The following is a 21,300-nucleotide window of genomic DNA, read 5'->3' as shown; positions in this document are numbered from 1 at the left end:
AAAGAACTATTCATAACAGCCCCATCAGGATCTTTGGGAAGGAGGTTTGTGGCATACATATTCTGAAACAATCCTCCATCTAGTCCAGTACCTTCTGTTGAGGCATTTGGAAACTTCCACCAATCTTCTGCTTCAGAAAATCACCCAAATCCATCAGAGATTTCAGCATTGAAGTTGCAAACACGTTAGCTCTAGCCACTTTCTTGTTCCTCTTTTTGGATTAATTTATCTGTTTCAATTCATTATTACTTCCAATCAATTCAATTCAATAACAGTTGATTTAAAAAAAAACTCAAATCAATTAACATGTATCAACCCAGGAGGACTTCCCGAAGAAGGTGACATTCCAAACAGATTTCTCTTTTATGTACAAAGGATGAGGGGAAGATTGGGGGAGAATGTGCAAGAAAGGAACAACATTAGCAAAGGCCCCTAGGAAACAGGGATCATGGATTATAGAAGAGGAAGAGGGCTGAAGTCAGAAGAGTCATTCTGTGCAAGATGAAGCCAAACTGTGCAAGCTTTGTAGGCAGATCATGCTTGGAAATTGTGAGTGTATTCTTTTTCGTTTCTTTTAAGATTTTATTTATTTAGGGGCGCCTGGGTGGCTCAGCGGGTTAAAGCCTCTGCCTTCAGCTCAGGTCATGATCCCAGGATCCTGGGATCGAGCCCCGCATCGGGTTCTCTGCTTGGCTGGGAGCCTGCTTCCTCCTCTCTCTCTCTCTGCCTGCCTCTCTGCCTACTTGTAATCTCTATCTGTCAAATAAATAAATCTTTAAAAAAAAGATTATATTTATTTATTTGACAGAGAGAGACAGCGAGAGAGGGAACAGAAGCAGGGGGAGTGGGAGAGGGAGAAGCAGGCTTCCGCGGAGCAGGGAGCCGGATGCCGGGCTGGATCGCAGGACCCTGGGATCTTGACCTGAGCTCAAGGCAGATGCTTAACGACTGAGCCATCCAGGCGCCCCGCTGTGAGTGTATTCTGAGGACAGTAGAATAACGTGATATAAATTGTGTTATAGAGCACCTTTCTGACTATTTTTAGGGGAAATTGGAAGGGGAACCTCCAAATAGGCATACAGAGAGGAGGCCAAATGGGTTGGTCTACACAGGGCAGGGAGGATAAGGGGATGGAAAGGAAGAAGTGACACCCTGATGTCTGAGTTGGGCAGTTGTATGGATGAGCACGTGGCAGGGTTGAAGGCAGTGTGTGCGGGAGGGACTAAATGCCCAGAGAATTGGGTTAGCTGAGATTAACAATCAGGTATCTTGAGATTTGTAAACCCGGCCTCCCAATCTCTCCAGGATTTAAGCGCCTTTCCTAAAACGTTAGGACTACCTCCGGGGCCTCCAGGGGTCGCTGTAATCTCCATGGTCTCTCTAGGCTCGTTCCTGCCAGCTCTCTGGCGGAGGCCGCCGCCGCGGGGACGACGACATGCGCGTGCGCTCGCTGGCCGGCAGGGGGCGCGCGTGCGCAGTCGGGGCAGTCGGGGCGCGCGCAGGCCGGCACCGGAAGTGTGCGGTTGCCATGTAATATCCTGGCCGCGCGGGCGCGCGAGCTGCTGAGGCGGCGCCGGGACGGGCGCGGAGCTGGCGAGAGGGCGGTGGAGGCGGCGCCGACGGGGCCCGCTGAGGCGCGCAGGGTATCGGCGGCGCCCGGGAGCCTGACGCTTGCTCGGTCCCTCCGGTTCGCTGGGTCCGGGCGGGAGCCCCCACGGCGGGAGGCAGTATGTCGGTGGCGGGGCTGAAGAAGCAGTTCTACAAGGCGAGCCAGGTGAGCGGAGGCCGAAGCGGGGGGAACGAGCCCCGGGCCCCAGGCCCCAGGCTGCCCGGAGTCGGGGACCCGGCCAGGCCCGACCCTGGCTCGGGAGGGGGCCGCGGGCACCGAAGGGGCGGCGTTGGCGCGTGTCCCCCGCTGGGTGGGGAGAGCGCAGGAGGGACGGGGGTGCCCACGAAGTGGCCCAGGCCCTGCCCGCCATGTGGGCTCCGGTCTCCCCAAGAAGGGTGGGCAGACCCCTGGGAGCGGCCGAGATGCGCCCGGAGGTTGACCCGGGGCAGGGCCCCCTCCCCTCCCGCCCTCCCCTGTAAAAGGGCGGGGAGTGGGGAAAGAGCAGGGGAAGAAACACTCCTGAGGCTGTCGACACGGGACTCTTGCCAGAGAGCCCAGAGGCAGGGAGATTGGGCGTCTGGAGTAGTTCTTTAAAACAAACAAACGAAAACCCCTTTTGATGGGCCCGGTACAGAGTTGGGACAGGGTAAGAGTGAAAAGTCCGTTTCCGCCTCCAGTGCCTGGGGCCTCCGGCCCCGCTCCCCAGCGGCAAGGACTGTCACCCACGAGTCACGTCCCTTTCTAGAGATAGGGTACACTTTTTCTTTACAAAACACACACAAGTGGTAGCGTAGGCTACGCAGCCCTTAGTGCTTCAGGTTTTCCTTAAATGGTTTTGGAGATAACGCTAGAGCTGGAATTCTCCATCTCAGATGGCTCTCTGTTTGGGGGGGGGGGGTCCTAGGCACTGCGGGGTGGTGATCGGCATCCCTGACCCCACCTCCTCCAGCACCCCCCCCCCATCCCGACACCACCTCTATCTCCCTGCGCTACCAAGTGTCCTTGGGGGAACTCCCCTTCTCCCCTTACCCCGAGCTACTGCGCTGGAGCATAGCCCCAGAGTTTCTTTGATCTTTGTAATGGGTTGGTGGGGACTGGCTGAATTTTAACCAGCTTCCTGGTGGTGGATGTGTAGATTGTTTCCAACCCGTTTTTGCTACAAATGACACCGCAGGGATTAGCCACTGACCATCTTTGCTCACAGGTGGGATCGGACTTGCAGGGCAAATGCCCAGAAGGGGGATGCTGAATCCAAGAGAACAGGGCTTTAGTTGTGACAGAGAAGTATAGGTTTTTTGGAATGCCCGTGTCCCATCGCTCGTGGGTCTGGTGCGAGCTGTGCGTCCGCTCTCCAGAAAACTGGGCGTTGGGGGGAGTTCAGCTGAGAGTTTCAGATCCACGTCAAGTCCCAGATTCCTTGACTCCTACTGGTTCCCGCATCTTAACTAATCCCAGATTCAGAAGCTTAGGTGTGGAGTGCACGTGGATAGACTCCACGGAGGAATGAGCGGCCGTCCCGGGGATGGTGTGGGCCCTGCCGGCCGACTGGGCCTTTCCCACAATGTGGAGAAGTTCAGGGGGAGGGAAGAGAAATGAGTTCTCAGTAACGCAGCTGGTACCTTTTGCCCTTGATGGAAAAAGTCTTGACCCCACCCTAGTGTTTTATCTAGGGCAAAGCCCAGACAATGGCCAACCCCTGGAGGAAGAGAAACTTAATCGAGAGGGGTTCTGGGATTACTGCTGAGAGGACAGCCCTCTGCCCCAGCAGGATAGAATTAAAGGCACCTGGCCCTGGGTTAGACCTCTCTCAGCAGACACCAGATCCCCGGGGCTTGACCAGAGAATCTGGGGATGGTGCTTACTGTCTTGGACCCTGATGACCTTGATGTAGCTCCTCCTGCAGGAGAAGCCCCCTCTTCACAACCCGCAGCTCTCAAGGCCCCTGCTGGAGGCCCGTGCTGTCCCAAGCAGGCACACTCTGCTAGAGGCATTAGCTAGGCCGCTCTGGCTGGCCACCAGAGCTTTACGTCTCAGGGGAAAGCGGGGTGCCCTGCATTCAGATCTGTGAGAACTATCTTGAAACCTGGAGAGCACCGTGCAGCATACGCTGCTGGTTCACATCGATTTGTGATCTCGCCATTCTGAGGCCCATCCCCAAGCAAGGGCCGCAGTGGCCACATCCTGCTCTGGGAGCGGCTGTCTTGGCCTCCTGATGGAGTCTCTGCTGAGCCGTGCTCTCAGGAATCATGCTGGCCGCGCTCCGCTCTCTTCTGGAATAGTTCCCACAGGCCCCCCACATCTCTGTGGCTTATCCGAACATCTCCCTGTGTGTCTCTGTTCTTGTGCTCACTGCACCTCTCTTCATCCTCGTGTCCTCAGAGTAGGGTCGGCTGTTGAGGAGGACGAGGCGGTGGTTAACGTCTGTTGAATCCTCCCTGTATGAACCGGCAGTCTGCTTTCAGCCTCTGGTCTCATCTACCTGGCATAAGAGTAAATGCGCTCCCCTTTTTTACCAAAATGATGTGGGGCCGTTTATATCTTCCTGTAGGACAGTGGTTCTCAACCAGGGCCAGTTCTACTCTCTAGGAGACATTGGCAATATCTGGAAACATTTTTGGTTGTCACAAACCTAGTTCCTATTAGTGTCTAGTGGCTGGAGGCTAGGGATGCCACCCAGCGCCCTATAGTGGACCGGGCAGCCCCCACAACCAAGAATTATCTGGGCGCAGATGTCCGTAGTGCCGAGGAAGAGAAACCCTGCCCTAAGATTTGGGAGAAGTGAGAATAATTACAGCAAAACAAAACAAAAACAGAAAACCAATACAACAACAACAACAACTCTCTCCTGGGCCATTCTTAGGACAGCTGCCTGCTTTTCTTCGTTTTCAAAACACAGATAACCACGAAAGCATAGATGGACGTGGACATACAGCTCAGCCCCCAGATCGCAGGCGGTTAGAACCCCAGGGTATCTTTTGGCCTCTGGTATTTTTAAGAAGACATAAGTGTGCGCTGGGGTGACTAACCCTTCCCTTCTTCCCCCACCCTGTGCGCCCTTTCAGGGATGTTTGGCAATGTTTGAGACGGTTTTTGGTTGTCACTACTTGGGGAGAGGGCGCTAGTGGCGTTGAGTGGGTAGAGGCTAGGGACGATTGCTAAACATCCTATGGTACACAGGACAGCCTTCCCCACGGCAAAGAGTTATCGGGCCCCACATGTCCGTGGCACCGAGGTTGAGAAACAGAGCTTTGAGACAGGTTCTTGCTTTCAGAGGCCTGTAGCAGTACCGTTTCTAAATTGAGAAAAAGAGGCCGGGTGGGTGTGGGAGAGAGTGGGGCATGGAGAGGCTTGGTTTCCAGAAGCTGAGGCTGTGACATTAATTGAAAGTTTCTGATCTCACCGATGACACTGGGCACAAACCAGCTGTTAGTGTCTGGCAGTGTCCTGGCAGATCCCACCCCAGCTCACCGCTGGTGCAAACGTTCAGGTCTTGTCACAGGTCAGTTCGGGCTCGCATGAGAAGTCTGTGAGCTTTTCAGAACTTACTTGTTCAGAACTGGCCGCTGCCGAGGCTTGCTAAAGAGTCTGTAGAGGAAAGCGCTGGAAAGAAGAGGCGTCCATCTGGGGCCCCAGTCCTGCTGCCCACCTGGTACTTGTGCACATCTAGAACTGGGGGAGATGCTTTAATCTGAGTATTTCCGGGGGAATAAGGAGGGTCAGGGGACCCAGCTAGTGAGATCCAAACTAGGAAGTTCAGTTCTCCTTGTGGTTCGATGTTAATTTCCAGACCTAAGCTGCTCGCTGGTCTCTGATAATTCTTGTGGCCAGGCCAGATTTGAGAGTGTAACCAGGGATAGATCTGGCAGCTGCCTGGAATGCTGGCTTGACTTACTTTCTCTCTCTCTCTCTCTCTCTCTCTCTCTTTCTTTCTGCCTGCCTGCCTGCCTGCCTGCCTGCAAGGAGGGAGAGCGTTTGAACTGAAAGATTGGTTCCATCAGAGCTAGGAGGAAAGTTCACAATGGCCATATCCCATGGCTTTGAAGTTCACTGGGTGCTTTCTAGGCTCTGGGTTTGTGCCTGGAGGAAAGATCAGACTTCCTCTGAGAGGCCTGTGGTGGGCTGGGGCACCCGGTACCCCGGCCTGTTAGAGTAAGTAATATCTGGGGGACGCGGCTGGTGTTTGGAACATCCCCAGTTACTACCTGTTCTGACTTTTTTTAAAACCTTATTGTGTGGAATCAGGCTTTTGATTCCCCAGCAAAGGGTTTGGCCTCTTAAGTAACAAACATGGGATAGTCAAAGATGCAAAAGTCTGGAACTTCCGCCTCCTTCACCTGTGTGGAATAAAAGCACGGGACCTGTGTGCTGAGAGCACCAGGTGACGGGCTCAATTGCGTCCCTGCCCCAAGCCCTTGAGCTCAGCATCAGCGGCTGACTTCCTGGAGACTCTTAGCAGCCCTGGGAATGGCTTGGGCTGCTGGCGATATCCATGTGTGATGGGAGCTGGGTTAAGTCCAAGTTTGCCGGAAGCGACTCTGCTGACTCCGTCTGTCAGAAGACCCTTGAACTGGCCGTGTTCCTGTGGGACCCTGGACGGAGATGCTCCCGTCCTGCTCCGTTGGGGATCAGGCCCGGCCGCTCTTCCCACCAGCCTGGTGTTCTAGGGTGGACCGTGGAGCTGCAGAACAAGTGTGAGACCGCTCTCCCCCAGAGGACCCCGGGACCTCCTTGAACCCCACCACTTCCCAGGCCTGTCGGTAAAACCGGGTTCGCCCAACCGCCTTCCCAGGACCCGCCGTTCAAAGTCCTGGAGGCGCTCTGTAGCCAAGCAGAATCCTGCGTATTCTTGTTAACGAACCAGGACCAGGAGGGCACCCTGCTCTGATTCGGCTTCCCGTGTCTGCCAAACGTGAGGTGGCAAGTTCCGCTCTGACTCCGAGCCCTGTGTTTATTAAAGACCTGCCAGCGCGTCTGGGTGCTCTGCTCCCTGCTTGTCTGGCGCCGCGTGAGGGCAGAGCCCACAGGGTGCTTAATTACAGTCCGCGCGCCGCTGAATGATGGCCTGCGAGGTTAGGGATTCCGTAGTGTCTCCCTGTTCAGTTTCAGACATGGGGGGCTGCCACATTCCTGAGACCCCAGAACTTAGCGAGCGAACCGGGCGTGTGGTGCTGTTCCTCCCTGCACACCCCTCCGCCCCCAGCCTTCCCTTTGCGAAGCCCCCTGGACCTTAGTATGTGCGCGGGCCCGAGCGCACCGGTTGGCCCCTCAGGTGTCGATACAGGCATCTGCTCGATTTCTTTTCCTCGGAGGAAACACTTGGCGCTGTATCCCGGCCTACTCAGACCTGCCCTTTGCCTCTGGCGTGTGCGTCCCAGGGCCTTTGACCCAAGGACATAGGCCAGTTCTGCCCTGGCCCATCTCAGCCCTTCTCCTCCTCTTCCGTTGTTGCCATTATTGGAAACCGATCCAGTCTGGGGAAACTTAGTGTTTAGTACGGGCCCTGTGACCAGCTTCCTCCCTGGGGTTTGGAGGCAAGTGTGGTGCACGTTTTGGCACCGTGGCAAGTTGCGGGGGGCGGGGGGCGGGGGCTGGAGGAAAGTGCAGTAGTCTTCTGTTCCTGCTTTCCAGGGCGGGGTGGCCGGGGAGTGGGGGGAGACGTGTGAGCTGTAGGATGGTTTGATGCTGAAGCTTTCCAGCAACAGACCTTCTCTACCCTAGGAGCTCTGCGGCCCACTGAGGGGTCTTTACCTTTGTACTCAAACCCCGATGGCTTTTCCTGCCTGCTGAAATGTCAGGGGTGGCTTTCTCGGGTTCCTTTTCAAAGCTGTCCCTGGCGAGCTGGTTGGAGGGCTGTGTCAGATGAGCAGCAGCTGGTTGCTGTCTTCACTCCTCTTTGCTCTCTCCTCTCTCCCCTCCCCGCTTCCCCCTCTCCTCTCCCATCCCCCCCCTTCCTCCCTGCCCTGTCCCTGTCCACCGCTGCAACCCCCCTCCCCCCAGCCGCTCACAGGACTCGATTTGGCAGCTGCTTCGACTGAGCACTGCAGTTTGGGTACATTTCCGCTCATTTCCTGTTAGGCAGTAACCAGGGTTCCACGAACCCAGGATCCCAGAGGACAGCTCCATCTTCCTTTTCCGCTCAGCTCCGAGAAAAAAAAAACCTGCTGACTGGGCCCAGAGAGCGGGGTCATGTAGAGACTCCCAACCACAGCAGGAAAATTGAAGTGTGATTTCCTCCAAAGGACCTGACTCAGCATCGGTCACTGCGCAGCTGCCCAGAGTCCACACCTGGGAATCAGGCGCCGCCGGTGGTGCCCACCAGTGGCCTCTCACCCGGTGCCCGAGACCATCCGCCCAGCGGCCCCTGTCCTAGCAGGGCTCGCAGTCGTGGGGAGTGTCTTCCCAGCCCAACCATGCGAGGGGTCCACCGAGTGTCACGGAGGGCGCGGGCTCTTCTCCCGGGCTCGGCAGCCCTACGGGCCTTTGGAAGGTGAACCTCAGTTCACCTTCCACGTGTCCCTTCAGCCTCCACGGCGTCTCCCCAGCCCCCGGGCACTCAGAGCCCCTGTCTTCCCATCTCTGCGACTCCTGCATGGCTGCATTCCCGTTCGAGGACCAAGACTGGCGTCTTTGTCGCTGGATCCTAAGTTTTTGTGGGCAGGGCCCTTGTGGTTCTGCCACTGCTGTGTGCCCCGTTGAGCCCCGTCCCTGGCCGGTCCCGGGCACTCAGTAAGTATTGGATGGGTAGGCGGACAGAAGGATGTTTGCACACTAGTGAGCAGATGCTTGCGTCCCGGGCGGCGGGTGCAGATGCCAGAGGTGTAGTGTCAGCGCGCCCGGAGGAAGCTGAGCCTGGGACGGGCGGGAAGTGTGAACATCCCCAGCTGACCTGGCTTTCAGGACCTCCTGGAGCCCCGCCTGGTCCCAGTTTCAAATCCCACCTCTTCCCTGCACGGGTGGCGCACTCCGGTCTGACCGGTCTGCCGGCCGGCCGGGCCGCCTTGCACTGCCTTGTTCCTTGAGCCTCACCTTCCGCATCCCAACCTGGTCTCTCCGTCCACTTCCTGTGTGCCCTGTAAAGCCCTGTTTGTGTCTCCCTTTATCCTTGCCCTCGCCCGGGGCCGCCCACTGGAAAGTCTTCTCCGTGTGCGGAGCAGCTGACTGCTCTCCCGCCCACGTGCCGTGTGCCAGATACTCCCGTATAGCAGAGCGTGCTTTTCTGCCCGTCACACCTGAGCTCCTGATGGAGCACGGCTGCCTGGTGACTTGTGACAGGCCCAGGGCCCCCTGGGCCATCGCTTGCTGGCCAAGTGGTCAGAAATGGTGGGAGTGGGGCAGTCCAGTGACAGTGGCCGCCCGCCGTGTCCCTGGGGGTGGCTCCTGCTCAGGCCTAGGCAGAACCCCAGGGAAGCAGAGTGGCTAACAGCCCTCCATCAGGAGCAGGTCCGGCTCGTTTAAAACTAAGAAATCAAAACTCAGAGATTATTCCCGTGGCTTTCGACTGGCCTGAGAGTAAGTGCCTGGTTCCGTCGGTACTCTCGGGGGAGTCCCCAGCCTTCACCGGGGCCGGGCCCTTAATTCACATCTTTTTCACCAGCACCCCTCTACCCAGCCCTACTTTCTCTCAAGTGCAGCAGCCGAATGATGAACTTCCTGTCATTCAGGGTCTCAGCCCCAGGATCGAGCAGCAATCCACAGTCTTAGGAAGCCCCGTGGGAAGGAAACTGGAAACTTCCTGCTCCTTTTTGCCCCCAAGTCTCCCTCTGGCCCCTGCCACTCAGCTTCCCAGGACGAGGCCCCACGGCTGTCTGGGGGCCAAGGGGCCGACGGGCAGACAGGCAGGCATCTGTCAACCTGAAGGCCTTGGCCCATCAGAGCCGTGACTGTCCAGAAGCGGACACCCAGCGTCGGCCCTTCAAGGCCAGCGTGTGTGGTTCACAGGAGGGCAGCTGAGGGAGCGGGGATGGGGTCTGTTCATCTCTGAATCTAACCCGGCTGGTCTAGGGTTGACCTTTAGCTCCTGAGAGTGAGAGCCCTCGCTGTGGGCTTGTCTCCCGCTGCTTTCTGGCCTGCACAATGCAGCATTTCCCCCATCTTTGTGGAACGTAGGAGCCGCTGCAGCTCCCCACTGACCGCCAAGTGGGTGTCTGGGTCAGGGCCCTGAAACGCGTGCAAGGGGTGCCCCATGTTGAGCTGGGCTATGAGGAGGTCCTGGACCCCGGAATCCAGATGGCTTTGTCCCCCAGCTTCGGCATGGGACATCTTCATGGCGGAGGAATCTGAGCCGTTCGTCTCGGGGCCCCTGAGTGCCCTCTGTCCCAGCCTGCGCTTCCCACAGCGGGTCCCCTGCTCTGCCCCCAGCACCATGGACAGGCGGGCTCTGGAGTCTCGGGGCCGCAGACGCAGGAGGGAAGTGTGCTGGTTCAGGAGAGCGGGGAGAAGGCCCTTCTGCCCAGTTGCCTCCGTCGTGCTTCTGGAGTCCAGGAGTCCGCTAGGCTCTCCGGCAGAGCCCCAGGGTCGACCTTGCCGAGGTCACTGGGGTAGCTCCCGGCACGCTCAGCAGGCCCCGAGCCAGTCAGCGCTGGGGTGCCTGGGGGGTGCTGTCGAGAGTACATCACTTCTCAGGTACCTTGGTAAGGCGGTGGCTGCTCGTATTAGTATTCCTTATCGTTCATCACGTCCTTACATCGTAACCATTAATCTGGGTACATTGACCCCTCCGTGCGTTGTCGATAATCGTTTGCTGATACCTGTTACCCAGCTAATGTCACTTGTGTCCGCGTACGGTCGCGCTGCATCCCTGCTGCTGTTGTCGTGTCACGAAGTGGTTCAGACGCAGAAAAAGCCGCTCGCCGCACGGACGGGGGTAGCTCTGGCTTCAGTGCTCCACTGGATGGCCTTCCCTGGCGTGATCTCACCATCCCCTGCCGGGGGGCACTTACAATGTTCCCGTGTCTTTGCTCTTTCAAACTGTGTGGCCGTGAGCGCTCTTGCAGGTGTCCCCTTGGGCATGTGTCTGAGAGGTTTTCCAGATTAGACCTCATTTAATGTAACCGCATAGGTTTTCTGTGGTAGCAGCTTGGAAAAAAATCGTCAGTTTGCATGACCTGAAGTCCTGGGCCCAAAGCTGATGGGAGTCACGTGTCTGAACACTCATAAGGGTGATATTTCCAGTGTGCTCTGCGGTACCGCCCAGGGGCCCTGGCCAGGACACTGAGTGGGCTGGGCGGAGGCTCCCCGGCCTGGGGGGTACACAGACCTTGGATAAAGCAGGGAGGCCTGCAGCCGCAGCCGGCACCCAGAGCCCTCTCTCTGCCCCACGTCCTCCTCCCAGGATTCATTTGTTCATCAGCTGTCAGCTCCTCAATAGCTTAGTTTTCAGTTCTGCTCTCCGCGGGGAGGCCGAGTTTGCAGAAAGCACCTGGCATCCAGCCTTGTTGCGAAGGGCCACTCGCGCTGACATGTACCGTCGAGGCTCCTTGGTGGGAGATGCTGCGTGTGCATGCTCCCCGGCTGCTGGGATCTCTTCGTAGCCCCCAAGTCAGCACTCGGGGCACTTAGCAGTCCTTGCAAACCTGTGCCGAGGCGCAGACAATTCTGAGTCTCCCCGTGTGCTTGCTCCCAGCTGAGGGGGGGGGGACAAAGTGGCCCTGCGTTTGTGTTCAGCTCGAACTGATAACCAGTGTCCTTGTGGTATTGTTAAATGCCACATTTTTTTGCATTTTTGTGCTTTTTGTGGGTGACTTTGCTGTCTGAAACGGCCCCAAGCCCAGAGCTACAGGGCCGGCTCGCGTTCCCAAGTACAAGACCGTGTTGTTCCTTACGGAGGAAACCCATGTGTCCGATGAACTTCGGTCATGAGGGGGTTATGGCGCTGCTGGCCAAGTTCAGTGTCGATGAGTCAACAGCGTGTGTTAGATACGGTGTCTTGAAACAAACACATGTGACAACAAGGTTATATATTGATCAGCTGTGGCCAGAGGCTTACAAGAACCTAACCCCATTGTTTCCCCTAGGAGCAGTGGGTTCCTATTCAACAGCTCAGTGTTTGCGGCAACTTTCTAGAACAGGAGTGCTATGGACGGGTGGCGAGGCCCTCCCGCATTTCCTGTGGCGGGCAGGGGGCCTCGCCCTGCTCCGTGGAACCTGTCCGTGTGCTGCCTTGGCGTGGGGGCTTGCTGACGGGAGCCGGGGTGTGGACCTGGAGGTGCAGAGATCACTCAGAACTGACCCAGCAGGCCCCGTCTAGGGATCAGGGCACTTACAGCCAGGTTCCTGTCGCCTCTGTGGTGAGAGGGAGAGGGTCGGGGAGAAGGGAGTGTGGCAGGTCTGCTTGGCTGCCTTTGAGGATAGGACGGACCACAGCCAAGGGCTAGGGGCCACTCTAGAAGCCAGGAGAGGCACCAAGACCCCCAGCGCCCCTAGACGGGAATGCAGCCCTGCCAACACCTTGGACTTGGCCCGGTGAGATCTGTGTCGGACTTCTCACCTCTTTAAGATTTGTGGTTGTATCGTTCTGGCGTCCTGTCGTTTAACGTTCTGTGCTGTCTGTCACTGAACTTACCGTGATTCGTTGCTGCGCCATAGGTCTGCACTGTCTGAAAGCCTTGTCCTGATAAAGGTTTTCCGCTCCTCCTCAAGAGTGGGGGTGTGTGCACGCGTGCTCGGGTGTTTTATCCTCCCTTAGCTCTCGCCTCCAACTTGACGGCCACAGTCAGCCAGAAAAATAGGACCAGGTCACTTCGCCAAGTCGACTTCTGGGTCACCGTGCTGAGAGCAGTTCCCCCCCAACAGCCGTCTTCAGCCAAAGGGCTCTGCGGAAGGCACTCCCTGGTTCCTGGATCCCACCTCGGTGACTTAAAAGCTGACTGATAGGAAGTCTTCCGCCACCATTGTTTAACATGAACCTGAAAACCGGCGCTGTGTTCAGGTTTTATGCCAAAAACACTGTTGCGCACCTGCCCCTCAGGGCGGCACCTCGCAGGAAACACCGCAGGAGGGTCACCGGCTCCTGCTGGCTGTGTGGAAGGAAGTTGGCAGGTCTGGAGTCCAAGGACCCCTTTCTTCCCATCGCAGAGCCTGGAGCTCACACTAGATATTCTTTGCTTAAAGACCAGACCACCCCGTCTCTAAGAGGGACACTTCAGGACCCCTCGAGAGCATTTGTTTCCCTGCCAGCCCTCAGCTCCTCTGTCCTCGGCATGGGTTCAGATTCCATGTCCCCTTGTCTGTGCCTTTCTTCACATCATATCCTCCTCTCCTTTCTGCATCAGTTTATCCTTCAAAGCCAAGTTCAGGGTCGTGTCCTTTGTGAACCGTCCCTGGTTCTCTCCCCGCAAGGAGGAAGTGGCTTCTCCCTGTGAGTCCCTTCTATTAATCTTTTTTGTGTGTGGTTTTATTAATCTTTTTTCCCCTACTATACTTGGCACATATAATGAACTGTTGAACGAATAGGGCAACCTTTTCAAAAGGGGGAAATCTGACCTTCCCACTTTGACCCCAAATCTTCATCCCCATCCTGACAGAGCAGATCAGCTCCGGGCTGGAGAGTGTCCCAAACACGAATGGTGACTCAGTGATTGGAACAGGGCTGATACAGTAACACAGGGTCCTATGACCAGTGCTGGCAGCGAGAAACCAGGGATGATTCCTGAGGTGATGACCCTGGATGCCGGCTTTGCATTTGGACGTGGGAGGAAGAAAGCAAAAGAGCACACAGGGCTTTCTAGATGGGTGGCTAGAGCGAGTGCGGGAGCCTCGGGGCTGCTGGCTTGCCTTGTTGCAATCGTTCCGCCCTCATCCTGGAGCCCAGACACCATGTGTCAGTGGGCTCTGTCCTTCCCGGGAAGTGGAGGCGGCCCTGGGTGCTGGGAGGCGGCCCCGGCTGCTAGGTGGGCATCACGAGGTGGGGAGGGATTTGAGTGCTCTTACGGCTCCCAGCTTGAGAAGCAGCGAGGCCAGACATGTCACGGGGTGACAGCAGAGCGGGGAGGCCACCAGGTGGGGAGGCAGGGCTCTTTTTCTCCTGCAAAATACAGAAAAGCATTGCTGGGGGGGTCCCATGAGTCAAAGCAGCAGAGCCGTCTTGGCAAATGCAGCAAGCGCCCCCGTCCCCAAATTGTGGGGGTGAGCTCTCATTCGCAGAGCGTAAGTGCTGCAACCAGGAGCGCGTGGGCGTAACTAGGGGTGCCTGGGGGCTCCGTCGTTAAGCGTCTGCCTTTGGCTCAGGTCATGATCCTGGGTCCTGGCATGGAGTCCTGTGTGGAGCTCCCTGCTCGGCAGGGAGTCTGCTTCTCCCTCTCCCACTCCCCCCCAGCCCCCAGCTCCTGCACGGGCTCGCTCTCTCGCGCTCTCTCTCTTGCTCACTCTCGCTCTCAAAGAATTGTGTATCACAGCCGCCTGTCAACAGATATTCTTGGCGCCGTGAGCTTTCTGGAGTCGAGGTCCCGATACTGATCCCTCGGAGTTTCTGTTGCAGAAGAGCTAACAGATCGGCCTGCTGTGGACGTGGCTTTTATCCCTGCCTGGCTCTGTGTGGTCATGCATGTGTGGGACACGGGTCCCTCAGGAGGGCTCCCCGGGAAGCCTTTCACCCCACTGTATGGGCCCATGGTGGATCCTGTTTCTGGACCTTGCCCGAGCCGTGGAACGCTGCCCCAGCTGCCTGCACACAGCCCTCTGGCCGCCTTTCCTCATGTGGCCTGTCCCGCACTGAGCAGCAGGCGTGCTCCTATGGTCTGTGGGTTGTTTTGGCTTTTTTTTTTTTAAAGATTTTATTTATTCATTTGAGGGGTGGAGGCGCCTGAGTGGCTCTGTTGGTTAAGTTGGTTCAGGTCATGAGCCCAGAGCCCTGGGATGGAGCCCTGCATCGGGCCCCGGGCTCAGCGGGGAACCTGCTGCTGCTTCTCTCCCTGCCGCTCGCTCTACTTCTTCTCCGTCGAATCAGTAAATACAATCTGAGAGAGAGAGAGCGCGCGCACATGAGCAGGGAGGAGGGGCAGCAGGAGAGGGAGAAGCCGGTTCCCTGCCGAGCAGGGAGCCCCACACAGGACTCTATCCCAGGACCCTGGGATCATGACCTGAGCTGAAGGCAGACGCTTAACAACGGAGCCCCCCAGGCGCCGCCGGTCTGTAGGTTTTAAAGCACATTCACACCCGAGCCTCGCAGCACATGTCACCACCTCCCAGCCTGCAGCTGAAGAAACAGAGGCTCAGCAGAGTCCGCCTTCCTGCGAACAGTCGTGGCCTGGTAGGCAGAGGCGGTGCGTGTTTCTGCTGAGAGCGCCCCCCCCAGCGGCTCCCGGAGGGCAGGGTGTGCGCGCCAACGTGTGTCTATTTACTCTCTCAACGGAGATTGGTTACCCAGGCACCTGCCGGGATCCAGGCCCCCGCTGCCCTCCCGGCTCCTCATGGTAACCTCACCGCCGGCTGGAAGCTCGTGTTTGGGGACGGGGCGCCCTGGAGCAGGGAGGTGGGACCGGGCTGTCCCAAGTGGCCTTGCTGGAATAAAGATCGACCCTGAGGGAGGAGAGAGGCCCCCGGAACTGCAGTGGCGTCGGCGGCCTGCGGCAGGTCCCTGGGAACCTCCAGGTCTTGGGTGCTTCCCAGGGCTGGGGCATGAGTGCCGATGGCTGTGTGTGTGCGTGTGTGCACGCGCACGACCATGCATCCCGAGGAAGGACAGGCCCATCTGCTCTGGTCACTAAAGGGTGGGTGGCAGCTGGAGGGATGGGGCAGTTTGTCCCCGTGCCCACCGGGAACGACCTGCCTACCCGGGCAGCTCCTTCCTCCTCAGCCCTGTTGGTGTCCTCATCTGTGCGGAGGCGCTGGACAGTGACTCTGAGACTAGACTCCTTCCAGCTCTGGCTTTCCAAGACTGGCTCTGCAGCTGACCCAGGCTGGTATCTCTGGAGGGGGGCAGGGGGACAGTGGCCGGGTAGGGTGACAGAACGTTGGCACTTAGCACCTGGCCCCACTCACAGCGCCGGGCGTTGACCCACAGCAGGGGTGGGTCTGCCGTGCTGAGGCTGCTGCTCGCCATGTGCTGTCCCGGGGTCAGCGCCTGCCCAGGAGCGGATGTGGCCACACCTGAAGAAACTGGTCTTGGTGGCCGTGAGTCACACAGGCCTGCTGTCACCGCCCTGATGGGACAGGCGAGCAGTAGCGCCAGGTGACGGCACGTTCCTCGGCACCCTCTCAGCGCCTCTGGCTGGAGCTGTGGCCGGGGGCTCCGCGTCAGAGCCCTGCCTGCCCGGTGATGCCCGGCGCCGTGAGTGTGCGCCGCCCCAGCTCCCCGCTCCAGTCTGGCGTGTTTCTGTTCGGCCTTCAGAGGCTGTTTGCTGTCAGCCTTCCTCTCCAGTGTCCTGTCCTCCCGAACCACAGACTTGTTGCTTTCACAGGGGTTCCTGTTACTGAGAAGTCATGCCTCTCCAGGAGGGGGGTCCTCTGAATACGAAGCAGTCTGGGCCTGACTGGTCCAGATTTTGATTTTCGTTTTTTTCCTTTCCTTTCCTTTCCTGTTTGAGAGCGAGAGGGAGACAGAGACGGTGAGAGAGCACGTAGTGAGAGAGAGCACGAGTGGGAGACAGAGGGTGAAGCAGGCTGCCCGCCGAGCAGGGAGCCCGATGCGGGGCTTGATTTCAGGACCCTGGGATCATGACCTGAGCCGAAGGCCATGGCTTAACCAACTGAGCCACTCAAGCGCCCAGATTTTGTTTTTCTTCACAACTTTCATCAACCTTTGGCTCTCTGGTGCAGGAGCCCGCTGTGGGCAGACCTTGGGTGGAGAGCAGGGAGTTGGACTGGCGGCCTCCAGCCAGATTGCCAGCGTGACCTGAATTTCCCACATGTGGGCAACGAAGGGACGTTGGGGATACAGAGGCGAGCTGCCATCCAGTCAGCTCCTGAGCCCGCTGCCCTCCCAGAGCCTCGCCGCCATGGAGTGGTGTATGGGGTCAGATCGAAGCGCTTCCTGTCGGGGATGGGGCCGCCCACTTCCAGTGCACAGCCCAGTGGGAGTGAGGCCGGTGACTTCACAGAACGGAAAACACAGTCCAGGTGAGCTGGTCCCAGGTGTGGTCCGAAGGGGGCAGGGACTTGAGAGAGGAGGTGCCGGTAATGTGATGGGAGAGGTGACCACTGGCCACAGCACTTCCGTCTGGGTAAGGAGGCAGGTGATGGAGAATCAGGAGGGCTTCCTGGAAGAGGCAGCTTCTCATAAGTTAGGACTTTAGAAATGGAAGGGGTCTTAGAGACCGGAGAGAAGGCATCTGTGTTCCAAGAGGCAGGGGCCCTGGGCTTTTAGGTCGATCAGGGAATTGCCTTAGCTTGTCGTGTTTGGGGTACACATGCCCCTCCTTGAGACTCTAGTCTGGGTGCCCAGCCTCTTGGGTGGTAGGCTGTGCTCACAGTGTTTGATATGGACGTTCTGTCGGTGCCTTCTGGAGGCCAGGCAGGGTTTCCGAGCTGCATCTCGGGTCTCTTCCTGAAGGGCTCCTCTTCTGTCGGCTCTGCCGTGGCCCCCGGACGGGTTTGCGGGCCCCCTTGTTGTCTCTGTGCCGGTGCAGACCCCTTGTGCTCTGCCGCCCAGACCGTGGCCTGGCCGCTAGCAGCCACCGCTCAGCGCACGCTCACTGTTGTGAAGCCGGGCGGGCCTGGGCTGTATTACATTTGTTTGTGGCTTGGGTGTTTCTTTTTACAAGTTTTCATCTGAAGTTGACTTCCCCGGTTGTGTGACCTGCAGCCCTCCTGCCTCATCCCACGATGAGAAGACAGAACCCAGGAGGTCAGTACGCATACCCAGGCATTTCAGCCCGACCACAAGTCGCGGGGGTGATCTGTTCCTTGAGCAATTGCTAGCATCTCGGTCGTTGGTAAAAAACCATCTGTGGAGCTGGGGCGCCAGCTGGGATCGGGCCCAGTTCAGAGTCCCCTGGTCCGCAGGCCTCATTCCTTCCACCCGCCCTGGGAGGAGGCAGAATGAGCTCACAGCCTGAGCCCCGCCAAGTCTGGTGCTGCCCAGATTCCACACTTTCCCAGGCTGTGTTCTGGGCCGAGCCACAGTCAGCGGGAGGGTGAGAAAAAAGTCCCACCCGGCTCCTCCGAGGTGAGCAGTAGCGTGCCGTGGGCCAGGGTCTATGTAAGGGAGACCGGTGGGCCCCCGAATGGCTCCAGTGTGCTCTTGGCATCGCACAGGCCCCTGTAGTGTTCTAGGAGCTTTGGTCTCCTGTTACCCCTGAGCCATCGGTATTGTGTGGAGTTCCAGAAGGCTCAGGGCAAAGCTGGCCCTCAACTTCAGGGCCAGCACCGTTATCTCAGAGTAGTCCTGGACAGCTCTGAACTCGGGGCCTTGCTCTGGCGTCCAGGAGCAAGTAAGGTCCTCCCGACCTGCTTACAGGGCCTGAGACATGGCTCCACACTCACCGGTGGGAGGGCTGCGGTTTGCGGCCCTCCCCGAGTGCCAGCCTCAGTCTGCAGCAGACCCACGTTCCTTATTAATCAGCCCCTCGTCTCCCAACCCCCCGACACCCAGCTGGCCTCTGAAAACGAGGAACAAGCCGGAAGAGTGCGGGGCCAGCCTCTGGAGTTGGGCTGGACTTAACTCTCCTGGGACTCCTGCCTGCCGTGGACACAGGCACACTACGCTGCCTGGCCCTGGGCAAGGCACATCCTGGGGCCCGGTTGTCCCATTTATAAGGTCAAGATACCTGCCCAGAGGCCACAGCTGGTCCAGAGGGTTGCTGGAGGTCTTGGATGCCTCTGTCCCTTCCTCTTGCGGTCCCCAGGGTGACAGAAGGGCCAGCAGGGCGGCAAGACCACAGGTCCCCTGTGCTGTCTGAGCCCTCCTGAGCTCCCCTCTGCCGGCTCCCCTCGGCGCCCAGCGGGCCCACTTCCTCCCGCAGATTCTGTGAGATCAGCCAGGGAACTGGGGAACCATGGGTGAGAGCAGGGACCAGTTCTGTTAAGTGGCCTGTGCTTCCTTTTGGGGAAACTTGGCTTCTTCATAGAAATCCCAGGATTGCTGATCTTGACAGTTGGACTTGGGCCAACACTCCATTTCATGGACAAGGAAACTGGGAGGGTCCCCGGAGGAACCCCGCCCAGGACCTTAGGCCACTGCCCCCCCACAGTGCGTGGGGAGGGTGCTCAGCCCCTGGCTCCTGGCCACAAGGACCATGAGGGGAAATCCCTGCCTGTGGCCAGTGCTGGGAGCCTGCCCTCTCCCGCACCCTCCACGTGGAGCTCCTTGTGTCTCCTGGGACTGCTGAGTCACCCTGCAGGGAGGAGCAAGGTGCTCCCCTCAAATTGAGAGGGCTGAGGCCGGCTCCATCACATACGGGAACGGGGACCGGAGCAACAAGAAATGGCACCTCTCAACTGCCTGTGTCTGCTCCGCCCCTCACTGTTCCTCCGCAGCCTCGGGCCCTCGGATTTCTCCCTGCCTTCGGGGGACCCTGCGCCTCTGTCCGTTAGCCACACCCGGAGGGGGGAGGAGAGGCCGCCTCTCGAGCCAGCCCTTTGCAGGTGGGGAGAGGGGCCAGCGGGAGTCCGCCCTTCAGTGGGCCTTGGGCCAGCCAGTCAGATGGTGTCCAGCAGACCTATGCAGCGGGCCGGGTTGGGTCAGAAAGCAAGACACACGGGGTCCCCCCACCCCCGGAGCTGGCTGTCAGCCGGAGAGAAATGCGGGATCCATGGCATGCTCGGCATGCGGGGCTAGGATGCGGGGCGCTCTGAAGGCCTGGGGGACTCTCACAGGAAGTTGCGCCGGAGCCAGGCCCCTACTCCACACGGGGACTAGGCCGCGGTGGCGGACAGGGGAGCAGTCATGGGGGCCGCAGTGCAAACAGGGTTGGGAGCCCGGAGAGGGTGGCAGGCCCCAACGTGACGCGTGGAGGGTTCTGGACAGGAGGTGGGAGCAAGGCCCAGGGAGGGAGACCTGGGGAGAGGCTACCCGGGGTCCTGGGGAGGACCGAGGAGAGTCTGAGCCAGGGTCGGGGGGCACGTGGGGGCTGCAGACGTCCGCGCGGCCCTGGTATAGTAGGCCTCGCGGGCCAGGGGCGTGACAGTGCGGGGGGGGGGGTTGGGTAGACTGGGCTCTAGCAGAGTCCATGAAGAACCTTCTTAGCCTGGAGCGGGGAGGGGCGAGGGGGACAGCTGTCCTGGTGTCTGCCCAGTGGGAGCTTGTCCCCGCCGGGACTCAGACCGGCACTGCAGAAGCAGAGGTCAGGGCCTCCATATCCGGCCTCCGCTGCGTCCCTCCGCTGTGTTCCGTCTCCGGGACAGCAGCACATGGAGCCTCGTCATCTGGCTCCTCACTCCGCCGTGAGAGTCACTGGGTGACGGTCCCGTCTGCCTCGCCACTTCCTCCTGAAGTCCCTGCTTCCCAGTGGTCAGTTGCTGCTCCCAGTGGCCAGCTCTGACTTTCGGGTGAACCAGACAGGTGACCTGGAGGCGTTTTCTTACTTGAGGGTCCCCCCTGGCATTCGGACAGCGTGGGCCAGGCAGGGCAGCGGCCGTTGGGACCTTGTGGGCCGTTCGGCTCGCCGCCTTCCAGGCAGCACAGCGTTTCCCTCCCCGTGCCAGCCCAGTGTCCCATCCTTCATCTCCAGGAGCCGAGAGCCACGCTGTCCCGAGCTGTATTTGTGCCAGGTTGTGGGAGGCTCGAGCCAGCCCGGGACGTGACATCAAGGACCGGCCCTATGGGTGGCAGCAGATCCCCGGGGTTTCGGCCTTCAGGGGCCTGGTCTGGCCGAGGCCCTCCTGCCCGGCTCCTCGCCACAGCTTTGCTGGCTCTGTCCCCAGATGACAGCAGCCCCGCTCTGGCAGGGACACCAGCAGCTGGCATGGCCTTGTAGTCTGGGGGACCTCCGGCTTCCGCTTCTGCGCCAGCATCGAGGCCACCGCCGCCTTCTGCTGAGAGAACACTTGGGCTTTCAGAGGCCGCAGTCCTTCGGCACCAGAGCTGGCGTCCCCGGGAAGCCCCGTAATGCCGCGTGCAGGGCTGTGTCTGGGTGCAGGTGGGCCCACCGGGGCCTGAGCTGGTGGCCATGGCGCCCAGCCGGCGGGTTTCCCGTGGCACCGAACCTCACAAGACTTTTCCCGGTTCATCATTGCCACCACGCCCTTCCACCAAGCTGCTTTCTGGAAAACACAGTTGGGATGGCCGGGAGGAGAGCAGGTGTGCGCCCTGAGGCGTGAAGGTGCCGGCAAATCCGGGCAGTTTCAGACTCCCGGCATGCCTCGGGAGTTCTGACTTGTCCCGACCCTGCCTTCCGTGGGGGCAGCGACCTGTTCTGTCACCTCCCAAATATGTACGGAGGACCTGTAACAGACGGGTTGCGCTTGGGGCAGGAGCTCTCAGTCTGGCTCACACGTCTCCGTCACGTCCTCCGGCTCCTCCCAGGAGGAGGAGGAAGACCCGTGCAGGCACAGCTAGCGTTCCCACGGGCTCCACTTCCCCGGCACCCCCTCGTCACCCCAGAGCCGGGGCCCAGCCCCACGTCTCGTGGCCTTTGCTCTCAGAGCCACGGGGGAGCTCTGCCCTGGGCGGCAAGCAGCTCGTCCTCCCACGGCTCACGAGGGCCCAGGCTTTGGCAGTTTCCCCAAGTGTCCCGGTGACGCCAGGGGCCGCTGGGGGTTCCTGGGTGGGGACGGATGCATCAAGAGGCGGCGGCTTGGGGCAGTCAGTGCACCCC

General features: G+C 59.2%; 1 protein-coding gene across 1 annotated transcript in view; it reads left to right on the top strand.

Annotated features, from left to right (window-relative positions):
• Window positions 1–1,542: 1,542 nt before the first annotated feature.
• The window catches only part of SH3GL1 (SH3 domain containing GRB2 like 1, endophilin A2), a 29,677-nt gene continuing 9,919 nt past the window's right edge, over window positions 1,543–21,300 (top strand). The window contains exon 1 of the mRNA XM_045989800.1: window positions 1,543–1,774. Within this exon, the coding sequence (XP_045845756.1) occupies window positions 1,730–1,774 (45 nt within the window). The 5' untranslated portion in view covers window positions 1,543–1,729. The remainder of the gene's footprint in view (window positions 1,775–21,300) is intronic.

This window comes from Meles meles, chromosome 20 (genome assembly GCF_922984935.1).
Source record: "Meles meles chromosome 20, mMelMel3.1 paternal haplotype, whole genome shotgun sequence".
In the NCBI taxonomy this organism is placed as follows: Eukaryota; Metazoa; Chordata; class Mammalia; order Carnivora; family Mustelidae; genus Meles; species Meles meles.
The sequence above is the reverse complement of the archived record's forward strand: the minus strand, read 5'-3'. Positions and strand labels throughout refer to the sequence as shown.